This window comes from Pecten maximus, chromosome 3 (assembly GCF_902652985.1).
Source record: "Pecten maximus chromosome 3, xPecMax1.1, whole genome shotgun sequence".
In the NCBI taxonomy this organism is placed as follows: Eukaryota; Metazoa; Mollusca; class Bivalvia; order Pectinida; family Pectinidae; genus Pecten; species Pecten maximus.
Window position 1 is genome coordinate 49,977,212 of NC_047017.1, and position 23,516 is coordinate 50,000,727.

The window sequence follows — 23,516 nt, forward strand, 5'->3', positions numbered from 1 at the left end:
GCTGTTTTTTGGTTTGAAAACACATACAACATATGCAAAATAGGCGTAGTGATATGACCCATATGAAGAAGGTAATTAGTATTTAAAATTGATATTTCACATTTTCAATTATTAATTTCCAACTGATTTAATAATCAACAACTATGTTTGACAAACTAAGTATATGAAAGTAATTATACCCTAAATTGGTCTTTTCTATTCAGTAAATTGCAAATATAATCCCGGACTATATGCGCGCACACTATTATTTGTGCGGCGATGACGTCAGCTACCCGCCACGAATGTACAAACTAGTCACTGTTACCATCAAGAGTAGGTATAGCTATCTTATATCATTCAGATCTCGTTACTATATAAGCTAATTGCATTAACATTTTGTCAAAATTTAATTCTGATATAAGCTATATTTATAGGCTAGCAGAATGGTGAAATAATTGTGGGATTTTCAGTAAAAGCATGAAACTTGGCATGATTGTAAGCGGTAATATACTTATTGATTTTGAATATGGGGCCAATGAAAAAAATCCAAGATGGCCGCCAAATCCAAGATGGACGCCATTTTTCATAAATCTGTAAGATATTGCTTATTGCGTCTTTGTTATGCATGGTATATGTCTTAAAAAATTGTATAATAAAAGTTTGTACACATTAATACTTATTGTTGTAGATTTTGTATTAAATGTCATCATTTCATTTCAAATATGACATATCGACTGCGTTTTCCCATAGGAGTTATCATCATATCAATAGTTCTATTGCACCAAAATATATGAATTGCATCAGAGGCATTTAAAAAATATTGTCCATAAACCAGTAGAAGAGTAAAAGAAGAAGAGTGAAAAAAGGTAAGAATTAGTATAGTGTGTTAAACATAAATTTTGAGAAAGGGGCAGAAATTACCGGGCATTATTTTTATGCTACACTTTGATGAAAACAATGGATGATGAGCCAGATTTTGTTCGTGATGAAAATCTATTTGAAGTAAGTAATTAATACCAAATATTCAAACTAGTTATTTTCTATAATCTCTTAAGTTAATGCTTAGAACAAATCATCCAATATTTTGCAAAAAGTATTTGTATCTAGAAAAAATCCATGAAATTGCAATGCTTCTAGTATGAAGACTTTGACCATCAAGTACAGTTGTTGCAGCAGTAGCGGATGACTTTGCATGCAATCGCTGCACACAATTTTACGTGTTTAAAAAAAAAAAAAATGTGTGACAGGTAAAAGCAAATTTATATACCTTATTTTAGTTACAAAATTTGAAAAAGCTATTCCTTCGGATAGTGATTGAAAATACATCTATATAAAAATGTAATTATATTACATATAATGCATACAATTTATTTCAAACGTAGAATAAACTGTTTAAATTTCCCTCTCTCAAAACGTTTGCTCTTCTCTCCGGTGTCATGGCAAAAGTATACCCTACTAAAAGGTTCCGCTATACCAAGTTGAATTTTTTTCATGCATTTTTAAAATTATTTTTCAGGGCTGTGTATATCCATAATATCTGGAAATAAAACATGAATGATTAAAGGAAATCGGTAATAGCTGTGGATTCTTTTCCGGGAGAGATTCCAGCATTAGTTAAGCCATCATCAGTAGTGGAAATAGACTGGGGTAAATGTTGTTTGTGCTAAAATGCCATTTGAAGCTGAAGAGAAAAGACATTGAAACTGGGTATGTATATAAGACAACAGCAGAACATTTGGAGGCATTTAACGAACTTAACTCCTTCCAGAAAACATAAATTTTGACAGGCTTTTGGCAGGACATGGCATAGAAAGAAATTTAGCAATACACAGTACGAAATACCATACGAAATGTATGGACCAGCTGAATGGCACAAAGCTCCAACGGATACGCCGAAAAAGAGAATTCAGTGATGACAATGATAAGGAAAACACCCCACAGAAACTGAGGGAGACTACATAAACCGGAAGAGAGCCGGCAGATAAATCACACAAACAATGTTTCTTCTGCGATGAATCAACAGGGAACTTACATAAAGTCGAAACATAATGTTGACCAGCGCATTAGACAGGCGGCTGCCTTATTACAAGACACATTGATTCTGGGGAAGCTCAGTTCGGGTGATTTGATAGCTCAAGATTTATTATATCATTTAAATTGCTTGGCCCCCTTTTATCGAAAAGCTGAAAAACTCAACTACAGCAAAGACACAGATGTGACAAAAATAGACTCCAAGACATTGCCCTAGCAGAACTTGTTTCTTTTATAGAGGAAGCTTCAGCAGAAAGATACGATCTTGCTCCGGTTTTTAAGTTATCCGACCTTGCCTCAATATATTCTTCACGACTTGAACAACTTGGGTGTAATATGGAAAACCGTATCCACTCTACTGACCTAAAAAAGAATTTTAGATCACTTTCCAACCATGCAGGCTCACAAGCACGGTCGAGAGGTGTTGCTGTGTTTCAACACTGATATTGGAGATGTGCTTCAGATAGCATGCTGGAATAATTTTGATGAAGAGGCCATAATCTTATCAAAGGCAGCTAAAATTATACGAAGAGATGTTATGAAATCAGAGAAAAAGTCATTCAAGGGGGAATATTTCAAGAGAACTGACAAGAAAAATCGGTGCCACATTCCATAGTGACAATAGTTTCAATGATTCTTGAAGGTTCAAACATAAATAACCAGGCGAGTAACAGATCACAAGCCTCTCTCACTATAGCACAACTTTTGCTTTTCAACCTTTCAATTCGTCGTCGTGCTGGGTCAACTGCCAACTTCCATTCAATAGAAAGAGAGCCACCGTTACCAGTGTATCTTGGTTTAAAACTACATGCAGAAACACAAAAAAGGGGCTAATTGAAATGCTTTTTAAAATTGGCATTTCTATTTCATACGACAGAACTCTGTCAGCAGTCATTGGGAATGCTGTGTGTGATAGATTTGAAGAAGAAGTTGTGTGTTCTCCTAAGCTACGTAAAGACCTGTTCACTACTGGGGCAGTTGACAACATTGACCATAATCCATCTTCTAACACTGTTCATGGATCTTTACATGGATCTGGCATTTCTCTCTTTCAACAGAGGTAACCAGACTTTGAGGGACAAACAAGAAACGTCATTGTGATATCAGACACACAGAGCAGAAAAACCATACATCCCCTCCCAGATGCTTATAGCAGTATTCCTCCTGTTGTTCTCCAGGATTCTGAGCCTTCAATACCGGAACGTCAGGTTTCTGTAACATCTGATGGCAACTCGATACCTGTCGCAATCCGAGGACAATACAGGTAAGAATGTAATACATACAACCTGTAATATATTGATGAACTTTAATCTTACTTTCCAATATATAGCTAACGTTTGGAATGTTCGTATAAAATATGTTTTGTTGTTTACAGTTGGCTGAATCATGTGATGGAGGTTATTCTGGATGAGAATGAGGTTGGTGATCAAAACTTATCATGGGCTGCATTCCGAGCAAGCACATATAAGCCGATAAATCGGAAAAAAACTCTGACCTATCGGCATTGTTATCCCTCTTTGAGGAGACGTCAAAATCACATGCTATGATTAAGCACGAGTGTTGTACAGAAAAACGTTGAATTTTTGAACCCAGGTAAAACCCCTGTTATAGCTTTTGACCAACCTCTATTCACTCTAGCCAAGAACATTCAATGGAATTACCCTTTCAACCACGGAGAAGACAAAATTGTGGTCATGTTTGGAGGCCTCCCTATAGAAATGGCTGCTCTGAAGACAATCGGAGACTGCCTCGAGGACAGTGGCTGGACTGAGGCTTTGGTTGAAGCAGAGATAGCATCTGCTGTCATTGTAGAATCCTTCTTAAAGGCATCACACATTCCAGGACACGTCATGCTCACCAGGTAACAGCAAGTAGCCTTTACATACTGTTGCAAATGTATATATGGAGTACAAACTAGAAAATGATGAGGGTCATCTTGACTTCGAAACATGGAGAGTGAAGCGCAGTTCTGAGAGCCCAACATTTCATTACTGGGAAATAATCCTTGCGTTTGAGTTGTCCTGATATTTGTTGAATCCTTAAGTACAAGAAACTTGATGTTTTGATGACAATCACTCCTTGGATTTTTGTTCTGAACCACATCAATTATGCACGATGGCTTCCCGTCGCCATCAAGCACCCAGCAATCGAAAGGGAATTCTAAGACGGCAAGTTTGTCGTACGCAAAACTCAGAAAGACTTCTCCTCGATTGCACTAGATCAGGCCCATGAACAGAACAAAAAATGTGTGAAAATTGATGGTGGTGCTGTAGGTCTTACAGAAAGCACATCGGAACTGCTACGCTGAATGGTGTCAGGACCAGAGATTGTAAGAATTATACAAGAATTTGAGAGGTCACAGGAATTGACTCAGCGGTCACAGGATCTGGAATCTGTTAGTCATCATGAACAAACAAACTGTGCTCCAACCACATTTCGAAAGCAAGTGGTATCACTCGTGAATGTAATGACCAGAATGGGAAACCATTTTAAAAAAAAAGTAAGTTCTGACTTAGTTATCCTGAATAGCAGAAAAATCGCAGACGCAGAAGTTGTATCGACAGTGCGCAACATTCAGAGGCTCGGAAAAGAGGTTGATCCAAAAATCGGAACCTATCTTTGCCTGTTTGAAAAGAAACAAACTGGCATTACTAAAATGCCCGCTACCTCGAGATGTTAATAAAAACAAACTACACATCAATTCTCTTAAGTAAAGCTGCTCTCTTTTCTCACAACTATATGTTTCCTGTCAGGTACGCGGATGTGATCTCGACGAATTCTTCTGTCATGAAAACCAGGCTTATCCCCCTGCTTTATCCCAGTATGGCACAATTCAGCCATGCATCATTGCTCACATGCCTTGAAAAGCATGGGAAATCACATGACACCTTTCCAAATGTTGATGCCAAGTTGTTCGATGGAGCTGCAATTGTGAGCATCCTAAAACCTTGGTTAGCAACAACGTTTCAAGAATATTCACGGGATGTGTTTTTGAAGTACATGCAAGAGCATTTTGACGATGTAGGTAGGATTGACATCGTGTGGGACAAGTATCTCAATGATAGCCTGAAATCGAGTACTAGGAGTAAAAGAGGGAAAGGAGTGAGACGGCGTGTTGAAGCTTCAGCGAAGGTACCAAACAATTGGGAGGCATTTCTTCGAATTGATGACAACAAAACTGAACTATTTCGATACCTTTCTCACCGGTCAGTTGAAACATCATATGGTGATAAAATAATCATCACTTCATGTGACGAAGATGTGTTGTCCTCATCTGAGTATGACAATATAATGCTCTCTCCCTGCACACAAGAGGAAGCTGATACCCGCTTGATGCTTCATGCAGCGGACTGTGCTCATGCTGGATAAATATAATGTTGGCTTGCTATAGAAATATCAGAAATATGTCTCCGATCGTTAATAGGTAGATGACAGATCCGTTTGAGAATACGGATACAGGAAGAACTGCTGAAGGTACCGAAGGAATATTTCCGTAAAATATTTGATATACAAAAACTTTATTCTTTTCTATTGGGTATTGCGATCCTTATACTCATTATTAAAACAAATGCATTATCATAAGACTCATATAATATGCCCGAATATAGATACAAACTAGGCGGCCAATATCATTTGTCACATACGGCAATTAATTAGATAGAAGGTGCATTGATTAATAAGTTCTATTTTGTACCAAATAGATTGCAGCTGTTACGATAGATCTTCCCACAATGTTGACAGATGTACGTGTAAAAGATCGTGTTTATTCTTTTAATCAATAAAAGTCTGCGGCAATTAATACATACACGAATGTATCGGCACAGGCCACGTGTTGACAAGTAGAGAGGCAGCCGGAAATACACAGTGCGCAAGTACACGTCGATCATTTACAACAATCACGGATCGAGTTGAGACACATAAATATGATCCAATAGTTTTAAAACCATAAACTTAAATCACTTATCATAGTTCGATCAGAAACGAAGTCCTGGAAATAATTCACGCGTTACCCGGCCATGGTTGTGAGTGTAGGTGTGTCGGATAAGTTCCGCCCGATCGCACATTGTGTCGCGGACAATTTGACAGGGTATCGAGCTTGGGTATAATTATCGCACTACTTTAATCATCAAAGGGCTTGTGTAAGTGCTGTTTTTCAACATCCATACTGTTGGATCTTAATAAAGACGGATTTTACAGTAACAATAGTCAGGAACCGAATTATCCGAGTTTTTTTATTACTAAGAAAAAGAAGGATTCGAGTTAACGAAGTTTGTAAATCTACTTTTCAACCTTGGCTACATAAACGATACAGACACTAAAGCGTTTGAAACCGGACAAAGATGTTTTATGTTTATTTAATTGGAATACCCTAAAATCACGATAATAAGCCGCGGCTTATTTTCTTTTTTGGTAAACAATCCCAGACTTATTTTCAAAGCATGCCTATTTTCAAGGCCGTCTTATTTTCGAAGTCATTTATCCTGTAAGACGATGAGGCTTATTTACGAGACTGCCCTACTTTCGGAACTTTTCATCGGTGGAACAAAAATCAATAAATAACACTCGCCGATACTTATAATAGTTATTGAAATCGTCAGCACTATTCTTGATTACTCAAAATAATTTATGTTACATTTTTAAATCAACCCAACAACCCCTGGAAGTCAGACAGGCCTATATGTGCATACCACCAAACTGTCATCTCAGCCTACTTATACAAACCAAGTTGGAACAAATCCCAATAGAAGTTCAACAAATTATAGTCAAAAATAGGATTTCCCTACATAAACAATAGTAAAGTTTACCCCCTCCCCAGGAGGTATCTTAAATTTTGCAAGGCTTGCAACATACAAAATGAAAACTCATTAACATTTATTGCTCGTCAATATATTTAAAGGTTCGAATACTTTTGTTGATGGATTTCCCTATCACTTTCTCTATAAATAATGGTCTGGCAACACACCTATCTTAACAGACAAACCAAGTTTTCGTAGAATGAATAGAGATGCGAACTGAGTATGCCGTGCAGTTTATAATAGACCACACCACTACTACGAGTAACATAACGTTTAATAGCCTATCGGCTTCCATAGATTAACAATCGAGTATCCAAGTCACCTTTTTATTATAGAGTACGTTTAAATACTTCCTCATTTTCATGCTAGACTGGCTTTTCTGTTTCCCTATTTCCCAGTCGCCTAAGCTATGAAGTGTAACGAGTGCCTTCACATACATTAGGGGATGGGTGACAGTAACGTGTGCGACGACGAGGCAGTCAGGTTTAACACAGCTAGAGATTACGATGTGGTGACGGACCAAGATAATGTTTAGGTATATTCTAAAGCGATCATCACCATTTAGAGGTGCAGGATTAATCCTTGTGACATTCGGGATTGTTTTGATTGTGAAGGGATTATATTATAGCAATACTCATATGAGAAGTTATGATGTAGTTCAGAAGAATGTCTCTAACTTACTCCTTGGTGACATAAACATTAGAGCACAGACAAATTACACATCATCCACCACGATAAGACAGGAACGACACGATCCTATCCTACCTGTTTGTGAAATTGACCATAAGGCTTTAAGTAAGTAGAAACATTGTATATGTATCATATATTGTAAAATTTCACGTAATGAATAAATGCATACTGACACTGAAGCGTGGACTATGGTAATAGTGTTCATCACTTATGTTTAATGTGAGGGAACTGTGTCAGTCATGATAGACGCGATATTTAAATCATATAATGAATGGCCTTATATTAATAAGTATTTTATGTATATAGTACATGGTTATACACCTTATTAAATGTTATAGTAGTATCCATGACCCATAGTGCTACTCATCAGGACTCTAATTAGTACAGTATCCTTTTGGATGCCGTATTAGCACGGTATAAGGTATATTCATATGTATAGTATTTTATAGGTTCTATCTATACGTGTAGTATTTAGAGTCTGTATATAGTATTATGAAGGGTCGATCTATTCGTGTAGTCTATCTTTAAGGTCTGTATTTAGCCTACAGTATTATGTAGGGTCTATATTTAAGGTCTGTATTTAGCCTACAGTATTATGTAGGGTCTATATTTAAGGTCTGTATATAGCCTACAGTATTATGTAGGGTCTATCTTTAAGGTCTGAATATAGCCTACAGTATTATGTAGGGTCTATATTTAAGGTCTGTATATAGCCTACAGTATTATGTAGGGTCTATCAAGGGTCTGTAAATGGCCTACAGTATTATGTAGGGTCTATATTTAAGGTCTGAATATAGCCTACAGTATTATGTAGGGTCTATATTTAAGGTCTGTATATAGCCTACAGTATTATGTAGGGTCTATCAAGGGTCTGTAAATGGCCTACAGTATTATGTAGGGTCTATATTTAAGGTCTGTATTTAGCCTACAGTATTATGTAGGGCTTATCTAGGGTCTGTATTTAGCCTACAGTATAATGTAGGGTATATATTTAAGGTCTGTATTTAGCCTACAGTATTATGTAGGGTCTATCTTTAAGGTCTGTATTTAGCATACAGTATTGTTTAGGGTCTATATTTAAGGTGTGTATTTAGCCTACAGTATTATGTATGGTCTATCTAGGGTCTGTATTTAGCCTACAGTATAATGTAACATCTATCTTTAAAGTGTGTATTTAGCCTACAGTATTATGTAGGGTCTATATTTAAGGTCTGTATTTAGCCTACAGTATTATGTAGGGTCTATATTTAAGGTCTGTATATAGCCTACAGTATTATGTAGGGTCTATCTTTAAGGTCTGAATACAGCCTACAGTATTATGTAGTGTCTATATTTAAGGTCTGTATATAGCCTACAGTATTATGTAGGGTCTATCAAGGGTCTGTAAATGGCCTACAGTATTATGTAGGGTCTATATTTAAGGTCTGTATATAGTCTACAGTATTATGTAGGGTCTATCTTTAAGGTCTGTATTTAGCCTACAGTATTATGTAGAGGCTATGGTAGCTGAACTGACAGTGAGATTCCACTGGCGTATACTGCCGATTCCATGATAACACGTAAACATGCCATTTCCCCTCCGTCCCATCAAGCTTGAAATAAATTTTGTTTACTGTTTTCTTATTTTGTTTTCAAACATTTAGCAAGCACCACAAATTCGTTGATATTTTAACACACAATCTGTACACATTCATTTGAAGTGGTTTACTCATCTCGAATATATGCATGGAGGACGTAAACTTCCGGACTGACTATTATTAGATAACAGGCACACAGCTAGAGCGTCCTGTTGTTACAATGATGGCACTTACGATAATCCATAAAACTTTCTGTTATAGGGACAGCCATATCGGCATACATTCATGATATTAGAAATATTCTTTCAGTATTGGCCTTGTTAACGGTCCGAGGACAGCCATATTGGCATATATTCGTGATATTAGAATGCCTTTTCAGCATTGGCCTTGTTAACGGTCCGAGGACAGCCATATTGACATATATTCGTGATATTAGAATGCCTTTTCAGTATTGGCCTTGTTAACGGGCCGAGGACAGCCATATTGACATATATTCGTGATATTAGAAGGCTTTTTCAGTATTGGATGGCTCAGGTTATGTTGACCGGTTATGACTAAATTACTACACAGCCAGGGTTCTCAATATTACTATCAGCAACTGAAAAACGCTTTTTACAAAGCCAAAGAAGCTACATATATAGGTGAAAACATGTATTCCATTTAAAGTTTACAAGCCAGTATAACGTATAATGGGTCATTTTTCATTGCAACATATTTGATTGTGAAACAGTTGGATTGAACATCAGACTTTCGCCTATATCAAAATTATCTCCATTCTCTCCAGTACACAGTAGTGTTCTATTATCAGTAAAAAATGAAAAATATAGAGTATGTATATACATGTATAGAGTTTATAAATATTTTTAAATAATGTATAACGATAATGTTACATGTTTGTTTTTTATGAAATCCTAATTTATTATGTTTTGTTTTAAGATTTTAATAGATACTATTACACAGTTTCAACGCAGGAGAGAGACAAATGCTTGCTCAGTTGTTGACTGTAAATATATAATAGGTCATACATACGTATACTGTAACACAATAAATAAACAAGCGTTTAATTACTTATATTGGCTACGTAATATACTGATCCTTATACTGTATAACACATACTTTAATGAAAGGTAAAAAAAATGAATAAAGAACAATTATAAACAGTGTTTAACATAGTTTATTTCAATAGTAAACTTTAACATCTAGTAATAGTTAGTACTTGTAACCACTTGTTTTGAAAGGTTTATCCCCTGACTGCCATACTACTTAATGCGTTATCAGAGTGATACCATCCTTAAATATCCGATAAACTGTAGTTTCGTGATAGCTGATAATATGGGATTTAGGATTAGGTACAGTGCACATCGTTCAAAGCTTTGTTTAAATGTGTCTTCTGACAAATTTCCTAATTGACCCCTGCCTAAGTGAAAATTAATTGTAAATGTTCTTTATCAAACAATTTAAATTGAATGCAATATACATTATATGACTGACATGAATCTGGGTTGTTGAAGGACTATCCACGTATTCAACGCAGATACTTTGGTAGAATAAAGGGTACCCAATGGATAAGAATGCTTAAAAGGGAATGATAGTTTACTATCGTAAATGAATGAAAACAAAGATGTAAGTGATTTAACCTTTTGTTTAGACAACAAATGACAGATTTCAACAACACATGTTCATAAGGCAATGGTTAATGTACCTGTATGTCTGTAATACTATAAATTGAGTCTTCATATCGGAACATAGTGTCGTCAAGTCGATACGGAATACAGCATGATAAGATATAATCCTTTCTAACATATAATTAATTACAACGTATATGGTGTATTAGACGTCACAATAGTTGAATATTGATAGAACCGAAATAGATTGACTTTTCAGTTTCCCCAAATATTGTTTAGTCTATCAGTATAATTTATTCTCTGACCTATATATCCCATCAAATATTTTCGTATAAATATTATAATGTGACATTATATAATTACATGCCTGAGGTCATGTTAAGCTATAATTAATAAACCGCCATTCATGATGTTGTACATGTTTCAGTTAACCATCGACATTAAGATAAGTTTATTTTAATTCATGTTGTGATGAACAAGCAGATGCCTCCAGATGTGTTAATATGTACGTTTTAGATAAAGCATAGGTGTCATTTAGGATACGTGAGTGACATGTAAATAAATCGTTGATGCAGACTAACATTCCGAAATCAAGGTAATTTCAACTCAAGTTATAATCACTATCACACCTAGGTGCAAGTATATGGCATACACTCGTAGTAAACTGGGTTCAGTCTATTCCGCAGCTTCACCTTTTTGTTTCGAAATTGGTAACCCTCTTCACAACCAAAATATTATTGACTTGATCGTTGTTCCAAGTTGACACGATACATTGTATTCACTGTCAATAAATAAGGTAAACATTTCAACTAAAATATGTTTAACCAAAAAATCACTTTATATATACAATGCACTTTAACACATAGCGGATGAAAGCTTCATTACACATGATATCTATGAATATGTTAAAACCTGAATATGTTATCACTGGTTTCAATTAAGTCCATATATTCCGTATCGGACCTTTAATTCGAAAATATGACACCGAGTATTCAGTGTCACGACTCAACAACTTCCTAGTCAGGGTTATCAGTCCTTTCTTGTTGAGGGTGTGTTATTTGATTTTACTGATAACTACATGTAGTTATATAACACATATTCTGTTTCTGTCGACAGTGGAACAGGAACCTTCCACTTACACAGACAACACAGCTGCTGTCGGGTATCATGGTCATCTAAATAGCATATCAAGTGATGTCTTCCTAAACCTATAAATCACTACTCTGGTGAAATTTAGCAAAAGCAGCTTAATCAATTGTTAGTGTGTACTGTATATCATGGCTAATCAGAGGCCTTGCTGTTGACATGAGAGCCGTTTGTAAAATTCGACAAATCATGCCAAAACATAATTAAAAACAGAATTTGCCTATGTGGATAAAACATTGCACAAAATAACTATTCCGTAATGTTCACAATAGCACGAAATAGAGGAAAGCCAACATATAAAACCTAATTTAGAGCAAATTGAGACTACAAGCGCGAAAAGCTCAATGATGTCGCTTAGCGACCAGCAATCGGAATAATATTTCTCCCAGAGACATCCATAACAGAATATGACGGTAACTGAGACGACAAAAGACCCATATCATATCAAAGTATGTCACAACTGAACGATACAGGTCGACGATCGAATCAGCATCCTTTACAGAAAAAATAGGATTTTTTTCTGAATCAACGGGAATAATATAACGTGGCATTAATTATTTACTGTTAGCAAATTGATGATAGGGGCTATAGCTATTTAGGTAGATCTAATCATCGTTTAGTCACGTCTCGTGGCCTGCACATATATATTACATATAAGAAAACAACAACAAAAAAACAAAAAACAAAACAAACATTATTTGTCCGATTCTATATCGCCATGGGAGACAGAATACAGACACACTAACCAAAGGAAAGGACTATTTGCATGCCCATGGGAACAAACTGTGTCCTTCTCTTAGACGACTTGTTTTGTTTCATACGATGCTGATTATATTGATCGTATCATTATTAGAACATATAACATTAATTTTTATGTATTGAGGATGTATTATCTGAAAAAAAACTTTATTGACCATGTCGAACAGGTATTTCATTTGAAACTTAAAATCATCGATACCACACACTCTGCAATGCAGCTGCTTATCTCTTACTTAGCTTTTAACTTAAGGTGAATGTAAGCTGCAAACCAGTCAAATCAGTGATATTTGATACGCCTATACATTCCTTCTATGGTGCAATTTAACAGAAGTAACTTGATCAACTTTTGATATGTATCATGGCAAACCATGGACCTTGTTGTTGTTATGGAATTATGTTAAGCTGTTTGTTAATTTTAACAAGTATGCGAAAAATGTATGTTTCACGGGGGTCATAATTAGCTCATTTTTTTCACAAATATTGCACAAAATTGCCATGTAGTTTTGCCCAAAAGTGTCTAAAGCACACAATAGGAGCATTTTTCAAACCACTGATTCTCTTTTGACCTTGAAATGCAAATGGCGATTGTGAATAAAATCACACAAATGACATATAAGGATGCATTTCAAACATCGCAAGAAGGCTGATTTTAGGACAAAAATGTTTAACCGTTGAGTTTGGTGTCACAGATGCATATTTCTAAAAAAAAGGCCCCAAACTAACCAATTTGTCTTATAAGGGTACTACTTACTATGATCAGATAAGAATGATAAAGGAGCATTTTTATTGATTCAAATGCGTCCCGTTATGTATGCCATATTTGTGTAATATTATTCACAGCCGCCATTTGCATTTTAAAGTCAAAACAAAATAAGTGTTTATACGTACATGAAGTCAGATCCTGTCAAACAAATTCCCCTATCTTGTGCTAGAGACAATTGTGAGAATAACAGCTATTATTCAGATATAATTGTTCGTCTTACTTATAATTATTCCATGCTACATCATACCACAGAGCAACTCTATAGAAGGAACTGTTAGCAAAGTATTGGTAATTGTAAGAAACTAAATGTCCAGACCAACACTTTGGTATATTACATTACTATTTTTGTTCAAATTTGTAGATATCTATTCGTGTTTGAAATTCAACATTATTCTCTTATTTAGATGACCCTTAACAATGTGACTTAACTCGGTTTAGACTTCGAGTTGCATGGCGGATGTCTTCTAGGAAGCAAGGGACGATTACTGTCCGGAACAACTGGTCTACATATGTATATTTTGTTCTTTCTTCTGATTTTGAGTTAGATTTACGGTTTCGTTTGAATGCCTGTATTATCTGTTAATCTACCTACAAGAGTATTTCTCTTTAAATTTTATCACCCTGTTGGGTTCTGCTTGCGCCTTTGTACCACTTTAGGCGTAGCATGATGACTGGTAGTAGACAAAATGTGTGTGTCGCAGACATTGAAAGTAGCTTTGATGGATAATGTTATACCTGTTAGCGCAAAACGTTCCTAGTGGGACTAGAGAGTGCCCACACGGACAGATCGCTCAGGTTATAGAGATAAACTTTACAATTGTATAGATGTACTTGATCAAGGCCCTTTTTGACCTTTTCCCCTTCAGTTTGTCGTCCTACATTTGAACAATATTCATATTTCACACGAAATTATACCACACAATTCTGTTTCAGGTTTATCGACAAACTGAATCAACATGAATATGAACAATCCTCATAATTGAACATCTTTTGTATCTTTTCAGAAGGCCGTGAACAAATCACATTGACATCTCAATCATTAATTTCACTGGAGTCCATGTTTCCTGAAAGTCATGTTGGTGGGAGATTCCAGCCTAAAGGGTGTAAACCCAAGTCCAGGATAGCAATTATTATACCATTTAGAGATCGAGAAATCCATTTGAAGATTTATCTTAGTAATGTCATACCAAAGCTGCGAAGACAAAATGCTGATTTTACGATTTACGTTGTGGAACAGGTATTACGTTAATTACTAGCCTTTTGTCGGCTAATGCCGACACACATTGCCCACATTGTCTTGGTATGTGTGAATGCATTTGCATATTGCTTATCCGCAGTGTTTCAGTGCGTATGTATTCCGTCGTGCATATTCATGATGATATATACAGGTATCATAGGCTTGCATCTGTATTTAAAAAGTATACTAAGTATGCAGAAATGTACAAGATACATATGTATTTATTAAGATTAAGCTAATCTGTTGAGAGAAAGATGTTAATAATATGTGTATGTTTTACTAAAGTATTTATTTGGTTATTTAATTCAATATTCCCTTTTACCGTTTTGCTCTATGTTTAACCCGTGTAGGGGCGAGAATATGCCATCAGTATTCCACTGCATGTCGTAATAGACAACTGATTGTGGGGGCGAAGGTAGTCCCCTGATGAACTGGGATTTTTGTTCGTGTCTTCTATTAAAGAGACATTGGCGAGACCTAAAACAGATCCTCTGCTCCCGTTGCATCGCTTTTTATTTTTTCTCTCACTACTCTGTCTTTCTTCTCTATATAACAATGACAGGTGCGAGGATGTTAAACCTCTAAAAACAAAAACATAATGTGATGGATTACAAAAAGAAACAGAATAAAAATGACAATATAAAATGTCTTTGTTTTCGGAACAACAGGCTCCGGGATCTCATTTCAATCGAGGGATGATGCGGAATGTTGGGTTTGTCGAAGCCAGTAAAATAGCGGATTACGATTGTTTCATTTTCAATGATGTCGACTCTATATTCGAGGACGACAGGAACATATTCCGGTGTGGAAGAGACAACAGCGTACGCCATCTAGTGACAGGAGTGGATGTTTTTGATTATAAGTATGTCTAATGTTTGTGTTTACAGCTACTTTCATGTGACTCCAAATCATTTTAAGCAAATCTTTACTTTAAAAAATAACGGAATGAAATTGTCGTAATAATGATAAATGTTAGAGGGATAATATTATTAAAATTATATCTGTTATAAGGCGGATATCACGCTTCGAATCCACAATTTGAAACTGAAAGAAGCCGGAATAATTAATTAGCTTAATTAATATTGATATCAAACTGGCTAAGTCTGATTTATAATGAATACTTATTGATATAGTCTCGGTCAGAAATGCCTTTATATTACATGTTTGTTTATGGTTAATGTATTTATAAGTTACATGAACACGTACATAATATATAAAAGGCCTGTGATTTTATTTACAGTTTAATGTCAGTATCATTGACCACATTTCAGATTAAAGTATTCAATACTAGTTGGTGGCATCATAGCATTTACACCCGCGCAGTTTAGGAAGGTAAACGGCTATTCCAACTTTTATTTTGACTGGGGTGCGGAAGATGACGACATCTATTACAGGTACGTTAAGTGAACAGAAGGTTAATAGGATGTTTACGGTTGTATCTCGGCTTGGGTCAGCAACTGATGGATATTGCCAACACATCATTTTATCCAGATTTATAAACGAAACCTAAAGGTAACATGCAGTATTTATTATATTGTCAATTCTGTTTTAGTAGGGAGCAATATCAATACCAGTACAACAGCTGATATGCATTCAATTTCCCTTAGATATTCCATTCCAAATATGAAACGTATCTGGAATATCTGTAGTACATGTATTTAACCATTTTGAGAGAACCATGTGTTATCTCAACGACATCGATCTATCGTCATAGAATGCTCGAGCCATTTAAGCAATGCACAGACGCAATTTTCACATGTTGTGGACACAAAGTAACTACTAGGGCCAATAGAATATACACTCTAACAAACTCCCATTACCTTAATCTGGCTCTTATATACAGATTTACAATCTAGGAAAGCTCTATTACCTAAATCTGGCTCTGAACTACATATGTACAATAAAGAAAACCTCCATTACTTCAATCTGGCTCTGACGTACAGATATATAATCTAGAAAACCTTCATTACCTAAAATCTGACTCTGAACTATGGATATAATATCGGGTTATTGCACCTTACTCTATAACATCACTGACGAGTCGTAAAAGGATGATATATATGCATAGACTCTATCTAACTTTTAATTTGTATTGAAAAGCGGTTATATCTTGATCCTTCCAGTAAAAGATGTATTATATAATTGTTGAAATGATGAAAATTTAAATTTTATTTTACACGGGAAGAACCGAAAGAGAAAACATGGTTATAGAGCGACCAGAAAAAAATTCAACTATTGGATTTATGTCTACATTGAAACATACACGTGACCCAGAGGCTCAATACAGGTAAAGTTGCTTATCATCGTCGAGACTTGTCTTCTTATCTATCGGTAATATTATACAATGTGACACATGTATGTCAGCCATACCTGAAGATATATACTTTATAATATCATACATATATAGGTCATAAATAAATATGCTAAACATGTATCAACTATGCAATGTTCAATATCTCTATCCTATAGTAAGTTTTAAATCCTACAATATTAAACATGTACACCGACCTTAGATACATTGTATAATACTACACCATGTAACACAATGCAACACAAGGTAACATAATGTCGGCCCTATCTTAAGATAATACTACATATGTTAGCATAATGACGGCCAGATAAGTGTAGGATATGTTACACAATGTACAAAGGCTATAGAGTAAAATACCTGTACTATACACCGGTCATTGATGAGCTACCTCCGCACAATGTCACAAAATGTAAGGCTAGAGTAGGATATATAGTATGGAATGCATAGCATTCATAAAGTAAAAAATATGCCGATCAATATAGCACATTCCGTTTCTATTACAGTAGTTTCCTTTTGTTTCAGATTTAATATTCTGCACTCACGGACTAATGAAACCTCACACAATGATGGAGTCAACTCGCTCAAATACACAGTTAAGATGGTTAGCCATAAAAAACTTTTCACTTGGATATATGTATCAGTGGATGAGGACGAAGTATTGAAGGTAACTACACAATACATTCGTCTTTATGTAGCCAATTTGTGTACATCATATTTTGGTAATCACTGCGACCGACAACAGCAAAATGCAACCGAATCAAACCGATGAAACTATTATTAAACTGCTCTGTGTTTACTAATATGTACGCAAACACGCACGCCTGTGTTAAGTATGTAAACAATTCACACACCAGAAGTCAAAATAAGTCACCCAAGAGCCAACGAAAAATGACTGAGTTAATCCGAAACAATTTAAAATATTAACAGGAAGTCCTTACCAATATAAAACATAACAGCGGTCTATTATATAGATATATTTACCATTGTATGGCACTGCCACTATATAACCCTACCAATTCAGTTGCGAGTTCACCAGCTTATAAACTGCCAACTGAAATTTGAATTTGAAAATTTCAAAAAAAAAAAATCGCACGACAAATAAAAAATCGCAGATGGTAAATATAAGCATTGAACGGCTTTAGTTGGTATCCCAACTGAAAGCCGTTCATTGCTTAAGTGACATGTGATAAGTGTATATTCATGTGTATACTATTGGCTGTTGACAACTGCAGTCATTGTTTAATCACAGTTGCACGTGTAGTAGTATTTTTTTCCTGAATACATACAATATACCATTAGCGATATGATATAATAATAAATACAATCATACTCATAGCAGAAAGGGGTTGACTTATATCAGGAATATATTTAACGCTCAGAGAGAAAGAAACTAAAAAAACAAAATTTACTAAAACATGAGGAACAGGTATACGTGCCTTGTTAGTGTACATAGAATAGAAACATTTACAACTGTACTTTAGTAGTTGTTTCAGGACATTTCACTTATATTCATACATAAGCAGTTGTTTTAGGAAATTTCAGTGAAATTGTTACATCTGTAGCTGTTTCAAGACATTTCAGTGATATTCGTACATTAGAAGTAGCATATTATTTTCTTCCGTCACGCCTTGCACGATTGCTTGCCTTCATTCTGAAGGACGTACAGCGTGGCTCTAGGATACATCCACGCTTGTATTGACGCCAATTTTACCTTAATATTGACATACAATAAAACATCACCTCGGAAACTAGGAAGGCAATGGACCTTTTAAAAGTGATTATTTATAAATGATATGACAATTACTAAGGATCAAGTATTAAAGCGCTGAAATCAAATGTTGAAACAGTTTATTTATGTTACTCCTCGTTGCAATGAATCACTCTGTGAAGTTAACAACTGGGGAATTCAGGAGTCGGAAATGATAAACACATACATTGTACCTGAGGGAAATCACTGGCTTTACAACTAATATCCATTTTGTTAGATCAATAATATATGCACGTGCAATGATTCATCTACATTGTCAGCTTTGAACAACGCATTAGTCAACAGACACTTAACGCAATTAATGTGTAAAAAACTAAAACTAATATAAAAAATCCTCATCAAATCCCAGGTGAGAAGAACAGAACCGAAAAGATTTTATCACCCATTTCACTGGCTATGAGAGCTATCTCTCAATACTTCAGCTATCAATTCAATTCAATTTCTTTATTAACTGTGGGCCATATTGCCCATTAGCACATATTATAATATACAAAGTCGTAATATACGTGAACAGCAATAGAAATTACAAAGTGGAGAACGAGTTCAGAGTTTGTACACATAGCCAGGATCGTATTGGCTTCGAAAATAAGATTTGCATGATACAATTCACTGACATAAGTTATATTAAATATAAAAGTCTATATTTAGTCAAATCGTGTACTATTGGTTACATATAATATTGATATAATAACAGTATATTAAAAGCTATGTATTTGATCCAAATGAATGATCTCAATGGTGGGGGACATGCGAGAGTGGTTGGGGATACCCCTACCAGAAACTCGCACATCCCCCGTTGAGATCAGGCAGATCTGATTGTATGGTGAAATACTAATGTGTATCAAGTTAAAATATATGGAGCGAATATAGGGGAAAGTGAACAAGTTAAAGACATGCGGCTCGAATCTTATTAGCTTCGAAAATAAATTTGCCTAAACAAGTTAGCTGTTTGATATTATTTACATTCAATAGCTGTATCAATTTAAACATTGAATGTTTCTGCCAGTAATATTTTTTAATGAGACGACGTCTTAAGTTATTGTACATGTTACATTTCAATATAAAATGGTATTCATCCTCTACTTCAGTCGTTGACTTACAAATTATACAATATCTCTTATGTCGATCAATATTCTTGTAGCGGCCGGTTTCGATTGCTAAAGAATGCCCAGACATACGAATTTTCGATAAACATATTCTGTAATTCATAGGTATATATTTTGTTAAGTAAAATTGAATGGAAAAATTGTCCACAATATACTGATATAAAAAGCATTTAGAAGACTTTTCTAAGAGATCTCTTAAATATTGCCTAGTTTGATCAAAAATTCTTTGACGTATACAAGATAAAGTAGCTTTAGAATTATGTGATGATTGGCAGAGCCATACATCACCAAAACCTAAGGAGCAAAGCAGATCCTTTTACACATTGTACCCAATTAAAACATGACCCAGTGTTCTTAGTTAACAAAAAGTTGTACGCAGTATTTAAAATACAATTTTTCTTGTCAAGTAGTTTGATTTTATTATCCTATATCTCCTTGTGTATTCTAAAGGGAAACGGCCAAGTTCCCAGTATACCATTGCATTATTTGTAGATTTTTTAACTTTAAGTAATCTCTTACAAAAATGTAAATGGAGCTATCCTTAAGGCAACAAAATATGGCATATTTAGCTGGGATAATTACGACAGGTAGTTCTACACGATGGAAGCTATCACATAACGTCGTGCAATTAAACTATTGAATATTGCCAAATGTATACCACTAACGGTTTCAATGTGAAATTGACTGATCAAAGAAGCAGACGGTTTATTTGAAAGAATAACAGTATATATACATATATATATATATACTTCGTCGTTTGGACGTGCGGGATATTTTCAAATGTCTTGGTCGTTGGTCATATTACGTTCCAACATAGAACATGGCTCGGTAATGTCACGCTAGCCACCGCCTTCGGCCCACGCCAGCCGAAGCGTTCATGGTTGTTTTTTCAACTACTACCAAAATATTGCTCTTAGTGAATCGTTTTCACTAAGTGAATAGTATTTTCTAGTACTGTTTGTATATTTTGTGATTGTATTTGTATTTTTCATTGTCTACACTGTTAGAATTGCTTCTTTCCCCCATTTATATGTATGAAGGACAGAGCTATATTCTTCTTTTCATTTCAGGGTTTGGATATACGTATCAGAAGGAAAATAGCAGCTTATAGAGCAAAAACAAAGAAAACGTGACTTTCATTTATAACATATACTTTCTCGGAAATGATGTGAGGAGCATTGATGTTTTCATTTGTTTGATTCATAGATCAACGATCAACAAGCTCTTTTATTTGTCTTCGGCACTGATCAATTCCCTCATGATTTGTAGCAGCGGACCGCGCTAGAAAACGACCGTAATCGGGGCTATTCGGAATCTCCAGACGTTTTTGTTTTTAATTTTATTCTACAAAACATCAGATGTCAAGTAGAATGATATCAATAGATTTTTTTTTTTTTTGGTTTTGCTGATGTTTGAATTTTTTTGTGTATTAACTCATAATATATAACTATATTTCTACTACAAAAAGTGGGTGGTATTCAACTCCCAAGGCATAATATAACAATAACAGATGTTGAATATCTTTCAGTTTATACCACACGTGGGATACACTTTAATAAACGTTAAATGCGTTTTGATTGGTTGGCATGGTGATCTTTTCTAAACACATGTTTTGTTTAACTAACACTTGAAGGCCGTTTCAAGGAGTCCCGATTAAGCTCGTGTTTTTCTGTAACTTTGAAATACTATATACAACAGACACTCGTTGTGTAACCTTTATTTATTTACAAAAAATATGAAACATGTTTTATCATTTTCATTATATTTTGTTAGGCATTCGGTATATGTATCGTGCTCATAGTTAACCTGTTTTATCAAACTAATGTTTGGGTGGGATTTTTTTTGTTTTTTGTTTTTTTTTATGCACGTGGGTTCACATTGTATTATACAATATGCGGTATGAACATGACGTATACACGTGAGCTCACGGTGTGTTACACGATATGTGGTATGAACATGACGTATACACGTGAGATCACGGTGTGTTACACGATATGTGGTATGAACACGACGTATACACGTGAGATCACAGTGTGTTACACGATATGCGGTATGAACATGACGTATACACGTGAGATCACAGGGCGTTACACGATATGTGGTATGAACATGACGTATACACGTGATATCAGAATGTGTTACACGATATGCAGTGTGAATACGACATACACTAATTGTATGTATGCATGTGGTATCAGAATGTGTTACACGATATACAGTGTGAATATGATGTATGCGCGTGAGACCACAGGGCGTTACACGATATGGAGTGTGAACATGACGTATACATGTGGTATCAGAATGTGTTACACGATATACGGTGTGAATACGACATACACTAATTTTATGTATGCATGTGGTATCAGAATGTGTTACTCGATATGCAGTGTGAATACGACATACACTAATTTTATGAATGCATGTGGTATCAGAATGTGTTACACGATATACGGTGTGAATATGATGTATGCGCGTGAGATCACAGAGCGTTACACGGTGTGCGCATGATGTATGTATTTTATCTAATTATTTTCAATGTGAAGCTTGTCCTTACGCTTAATCCCGTAAAGGACTATGGGGCGTTTTTTTTATATGTGTCTTGTTAATTGTTCATCGTTTGACGCTTGTCGTTGCCTAAGTAAATTCACTGTTGTGCATCATTGGGTTTTATTGTTAATCGTACATTAAACTCATTTTTTCTTCTTGAAAATCGAACGTTTTCTGGCATGTGTTACTTTAATGCACCATAAAAACAATGAGTTTTCCCTGTTAAAGTTGTTGTTACAGCGGTAAGAGCAACGCACCAACGACAAAAATCTAAACAAGCGAGGGGCCACTTCGAAATCCTGCTATCTCCGGCAAATTGGACTACTGTATGGCGATCTAAAGTATGAAAATTACAACAAAAATACGGAATTATCCTTAATACAGTGGTACAATACGAGGATCAAATACTGTTTTGTTGTGAGATATCTTGATCAATAATAAATACAAATGCGTGTATCACAGTCGTAATATATTCTGCCATGTCGCATGGGCGTCCTCGCCAGGTGAAGAGCGACAGTGCGCCAGGTGAAGAGCGACATTGCGCCAGGCAAAGAGCGACAGTGCGCCAGGTGAAGAGCGACATTGCGCCAGGCAAAGAGCGACAGTGCGCCAGGTGAAGAGCGACAATGCGCTAAGCGACACAATTTTACACGCCAGTGCGACAGACAAACAGTGTAACATAAAAATTCGCATTGGCGGGGTACTTTAGTCTTATGTCGCTCTTCGCACGACACACAGTCTCTCTTCGCACGACACACAGTCTCTCTTCGCACGACACACAGTCTTCGCACGACACACAGTCTCTCTTCGCACGACACACTGTCGCTCTTCGCACGACACACAGTCTCTCTTCGCACGACACACTGTCTCTCTTCTATTGGCGGGACGACAATGCGACAGTGCGACATTACCGAGATCTTCGTTGCAGATAAAGTGATATTACACAATAGATAATTAGAAAGGGTTCCATCTGAAGTTAATGAATGAATCCAAAGCTTTGTTTTATATTTAAAGGTTCGGCTTACTGGAGTACCATATGACCGACGAAGTCAATTTCCCGTAAAACACGCGTATTTACAAAATGAGAGTGATAACGGCTGTATAAGAAACTGTTGTAAAATAATTTGCTACGTTCCGGTTTTAAAGAATACACGTTATTTACTGTTAAATCGGTACATATT

The 23,516-nt window shown here is 35.6% G+C and overlaps 1 protein-coding gene across 1 annotated transcript; it reads left to right on the forward strand.

Moving 5' to 3' along the window:
- The first annotated feature begins 7,224 nt into the window (after window positions 1-7,224).
- Window positions 7,225-22,503, forward strand: LOC117324455 (beta-1,4-galactosyltransferase 2-like). The gene is made up of 7 exons (XM_033880311.1): window positions 7,225-7,601; window positions 14,371-14,603; window positions 15,272-15,465; window positions 15,875-15,997; window positions 16,789-16,890; window positions 17,437-17,578; window positions 20,859-22,503. Exons 1-7 carry the CDS (start codon window positions 7,334-7,336, stop codon window positions 20,919-20,921), a joined length of 1,125 nt encoding a protein of 374 aa, XP_033736202.1. The 5' UTR covers window positions 7,225-7,333; the 3' UTR covers window positions 20,922-22,503.
- The last annotated feature ends 1,013 nt before the right edge of the window (window positions 22,504-23,516 follow it).

Excerpts from the sequence above, each read along its gene's own strand:
- LOC117324455 (XM_033880311.1), top strand. The coding sequence starts at position 7,334 with ATGTTTAGGTATATTCTAAAGCGATCATCACCATTTAGAGGTGCAGGA. Across the intron at positions 7,602-14,370 it reads AATTGACCATAAGGCTTTAA|AAGGCCGTGAACAAATCACA; the intron begins GTAAGTAGAAAC and ends GTATCTTTTCAG. Across the intron at positions 16,891-17,436 it reads GACCCAGAGGCTCAATACAG|ATTTAATATTCTGCACTCAC; the intron begins GTAAAGTTGCTT and ends CTTTTGTTTCAG.